At 35.3% G+C, this 5,049-nt stretch overlaps 1 protein-coding gene across 1 annotated transcript; it reads left to right on the forward strand.

The window, feature by feature from the left end:
* Positions 1-3,861: 3,861 nt before the first annotated feature.
* Positions 3,862-4,782, forward strand: LOC149158729 (uncharacterized). The gene has a single exon (XM_089434079.1). It carries the CDS (start codon positions 3,862-3,864, stop codon positions 4,780-4,782), a length of 921 nt encoding a protein of 306 aa, XP_089290205.1.
* The last annotated feature ends 267 nt before the right edge of the window (positions 4,783-5,049 follow it).

Raw genomic sequence — 5,049 nt, forward strand, 5'->3', positions numbered from 1 at the left:
TGATCATTGAAGCCTCAATTGGAAACATGCCAACCTCATCTAAAAGGATATCATATGATACCGATGATTTGACTGTAAGGCTACTATTGGGTGCAATATTTAAGGATATGTCAAGCATCCTTTCCCCTTTTTTTGGCCATTTTTCGTCATTTGAATATACAATATCCCTAGTATAATGTCACTCCCTTTGATAAAGAAGCAATCTTTTCTTTGACATATTATTATGTTATTTTCTACTAAGTAATGAATGAAACAATTCTTTCTTTGGTATATTTGGAAGAGTTCTTCAGAATGTTTTTCTTTCAGGTACTTCCATACCTATCGATAGCCATGGATGCACGGTTGTTGATTCCTTGATGTTACATGGTTCAAGTTGTTGTTACACCTCGGGTTTGTCATTTTCCATTGTACACAATTCGAGTTGTTGTTACACCATGAAGCTATTGTTACACCACAAATTATCAAAATTGTAGCTATTATTTTTAAAGATAACTATCAAGGGCCGTATAAAGTGATTCCACATGGATAGTTAAGAAGATCTAAGCAGTTATAATTGTGTATAAATAAGAGTGGTGTAACCACAACAAATCTTTATTGAAACATCTTGTAATAATTTATATATTTTTATTATCTTTGTTAGTTTATTCAGCGTGATAATCACAAATTCTCATGATTGATTTGTTTTCCTAATTTTTGGACTTTGAAAAGACTTTATAAAAAGAGCTTAGTCTCATGTGAAAGGGGGGAGAGAGACAATACCAACATTTTGATCTTGTACTTTTCAACCATTTTAAATATAAGCATATTTGGTGATGTTATTACAATTTCTATGTTGAATTTTTAACTAAGTTTCTGTTTTCTTCCTACACCTTGCTAGGGTGGAAGTTCCCTCCTCTTTAGCAGGGATCACAGTTTTGTTAGGATATTTATCTATTTTATACATTAAAGTGTGGATTTCTTATTATCGTTGTACATGTTCATTGTGGGTAGATACACTTCTGCTTCTAGATTTATTGTGTGTTGTTACACAGATTAATCAATTCCATGTTGTTCAATTCTTGTTATATCTTTAGATGATAGTGTATGGCACACCTACCTTTATTTTGAAGTTTTTTATGAAAAGTGGATTCTTTCCTTACTGAGTGTGTTTCCTTTCTGCAGTGTGATTTTTAATTCCTGCAAGTTTGTATTTCCATTCTGCAAGAGTATTTTAATTTCTGCAAGTGTGTTCAACGACATCTTTTCTTCTCTGTTTTACCTAGATATTACATGTATCAACACAGATAGTGTCGACACCTTTGAAATAAAAAGACTTACCCTGTTTGATAATTAATGATTGTGGAAGTGATAAAATTGACCAAACATTTTGGCATCATTGTTGGGGAAGGTTGTTAACTGATATAGTCAGCCAACGCTTTCTTTTGAATTTCCTTTTGATGAAGCATTTTTAATTTTACAAATGATGGGCAGTAAGACGAGTGGTAAGAACATACACATTGCTATAATATACCTGAGTAGGCTCACCACTATAATAATTAAAACACTCAGGGTGTGTAAATTTTCAATTTTTCTTTTGATAATGTGTCTTTAATTTTACAAACAGTGGGCGATAAGGCGAGAGGTAAGAACTTGTGCATCGCTCTAACCTGAGTGGGCTCACCATTGTAATAAATAAGACACTTAGGGTGTGAAAATAATTACACATAGGGTCCATGTGTAGAATGTATGAGTGAAGAAGAAGAAAAACATAGAAACTCTAATAAATCTACTGGAAAAAGGGGTCATAAAAAGAACAAGAACAATATTGATAAAGGGAAAAATACATTTATCCAAGAATTGATCTCAAAAGCAAAGAGAGTTAAGTCAACACCACATAGGGACATAAGAAAAATAGGCCCACAAAACATACTACTTCTAAATCAAAAATAGGAGTATCTTCTTCCTTTGTTTTAGGACCCCATTTTCCTCAAACTATCTTGCAAACTTCTGAATTTGTAAGCCTAACTTAGGAACAACACGGGGAAACTAGTGGCGAGGATTTTAGATTACAAGGACAAGGGGAAAGTAGTGGGAAGCATTAAGAACTAGAATCAGAAGAACATTCTTATATTTTTCAATAACCAGACTTAGGTAGTGCAGTAAAACAACTAGTCCCAGAACAATTCAAGCCATTATCACAAGAGTCTCTATCTACAGAACATTCTCCTAAATAGTCTTTAGAAGGATACTCACCAGAACAAGAATCAAGAGAATTTACAATGGGGGATAACAACAACAAAAATAATGGGACAAATGCCACTATTACCACTTTTGAATTTCTAATAAGTGATATAAGGGGAGAAGCCCCCATGAAAAATATCCTCTATCAGCCCTTCCGTCTTTTCAAGGATTGAATGTAGAAGATCCTAATACTTTTTATTTGATTTTATGTTGTGCATGAGTTATAATTACACTTCAGATGCTTAGAATCTAAACTATATCTTCCCACTCTGAAAGGAGCAACAGTAAGATGGTTTATGGGACAAGGTTCCGCCACTATCTGGACATGGGGAGATATGAAGACTACGTTTCTTGAAAAATATCAGGACTATTTCAAAACTAGAGATCTAAGAGAGGAGATATTCAGAATGACACAGAAGGAAGAAGAGAACTTGGAATATTATGTAGAGAAGTTCCATTATAACCTACAAATGTCCAAACATAGCAATTTGGATCTAGAGATTTTGAAAATAATATTCATCCGAGGAATGAGAGATGACTTCCTTGACATGTTGAACCTATTAGGAAAAGGAGATATATCTTAGGAGCCATATTATGAGATAATAAATATTTTCTTAAGGTGTTCATGAGGATCATCACGAGGAAGAAGTATGGCATGGGACACCTCTGTTAAAATACAGAAATTTGTGAATGGAGGTGTGACCAGAGCTAACATTAGGAACTTGTTTGAAAATATCAAGACCGATATTCTCAATACCCAATCTTCCCAATTGAGGACAACAAAAGTGAAAAAAGAATAGGATGAAGCTAACAAATTTTTGGCCGTTTTCTACCCAAAATGTAAAGAGAAACATTCCCTAAAGGAATGTAGAGTCAACAACATCAACTTGTGCAATATTTGTGAACTACAACATTCTCACAACATTCTACAGGTTATTGTCTAGAGCTTCCAAGACTAAAGGAAGCGCTCAAAGAATCAAGTGAGGAGGTCCATTCTTCTTACTTTATTGGGTCCAAGAATCCTTGGAAACCACGACCACCAGGTATGTAAGAAGGTTTTTCTTTCAATCCATGGAATAATGGATATAATGCTCAAGAATTTCCATGGCAGTATCCTACTCCTCCAGCTCAATTTCCTTCACCATGAAACCAATGGTCTCCTTCTCTACCTTTTCAGTATCCCCCATCTTAGTCATATTCTTGGACCCAAAATTGGAGGGGAAACTCTTTAGGCTTGACTCCTCTTGCATTACCGGTGAAACAATAATTGCAATTTCCACCTCTCTCATCATCTGGTACTAATTCTCCCATACGTCCCCAATTACCTGTACAATCTAACACTAACCCAAATAATAAGGCAACTCATAATATAGAAACCCCACTTCTTTCTAGACTTACTACATTACCCCTATTGGATGCAATAAGATCCACCTTCGATCAGGAAAAGTAGTAAACTCAAAAACCTCCCCTGTCATTACTAAAGAGGAATGTAAATCACCTAGGGATGATCTTGTGGATTTTGACGAATCTTCTACACCTGTAACAACTGATTCAAATAATACTGACACATCTAGAACATCGAATCCAACTATTATAGTAACCAAGGATCCTCCATATTCACAAAGACTAGTTGAAACTAGGATGATTCCACAGCCCGAATATGATTTTCTCAAGGAGTTAAAAAATCTACACATAAGGATTCCCTTGTTTCAAGCCATTAAGGATGTTCCCATCTATGTGAAAACAGTAAGAGACCTATGTGTTGAGAAACCTGGAAGGAAGCCCAAAGATCCTGTTACCATCCATGTGATGGGAAAATTGTTGGAACTAATGACTGGTCAACCTCTTTTGGCTAAATACAATGACCTAGGAAATCCTACAGTCATTGTTTATATTGATGGGAAGCCCATTCCAAATATATTAATAGATTTAGGGGCAATAATCAATGTAATTACTAAAGAAATATTCACCACTTTAGGATTGCACGGGCTAAGACAAGCACGTACAATGCTAGAACTAGCAGATAGGTCATGTGTTAAACCTAAAGGAGTGGTAGAGGACGTAGTCATTACAATGGACTCTTGGAGGTATCCAACAGACTTCCTTATTTTTCAAACCAAACAAAATATGGGGGGACACCCCTTGATATTAGGAAGGCCTTCGTTGGCCACTGCAGACACATTCATAGGTTGTAGTTCGGGCTTCATGATGATTTCAGATGGACAAGACACGAAGAACCTCAAACTTTATCCTTCCGCAAAACCATGTAAGGATTTGGAAAATCCATTATGGGATGAACTTGAACCTAAATCAGATCATTCTCAACCACTCCTCACTCTTGGTAAAGCACAGTATTTTAAGAATGAATATGAGGATGATATTATCAACGAATTTATCAACAATTCCCTTATTGTTACTTCTATTGATGATTTAGGGGTAGAAGATACCATGGAAGACTTGAGTCTAGAACATATGAAAATCACTACTAATCTCAACAGCATCCCAGTTGAAATAGATATAGGTCAAAGTTTAAATATTAATCCTAATCTGACTCCCAAATAGAATACGGTATTGCTATAGCTATTACAGAGACATAGAAATGCATTTTCATGGGATTACACATACATTAAAGGAATTCACCCTAACCTATGTACCTACCATATCTAATTGAAAGAGGATTGCAATCCAGTTGGGTAGCCACAACGACGCATGAACCCAACACTTAAAGAAATAGTAAAAGAATAATTGCAAAAGCTCCTAAATGCCAACTTCATTTACCCCATTTTCAACAATCAATGGGTATCTTCACTTGTTATTGTTCCTAAAAAG

The sequence above is a fragment of the Pinus tabuliformis genome, chromosome 5_2 (assembly GCF_031772625.1).
Source record: "Pinus tabuliformis cultivar Carrire ecotype Pingquan chromosome 5_2, CPIR1, whole genome shotgun sequence".
Taxonomy (NCBI): domain Eukaryota; kingdom Viridiplantae; phylum Streptophyta; class Pinopsida; order Pinales; family Pinaceae; genus Pinus; species Pinus tabuliformis.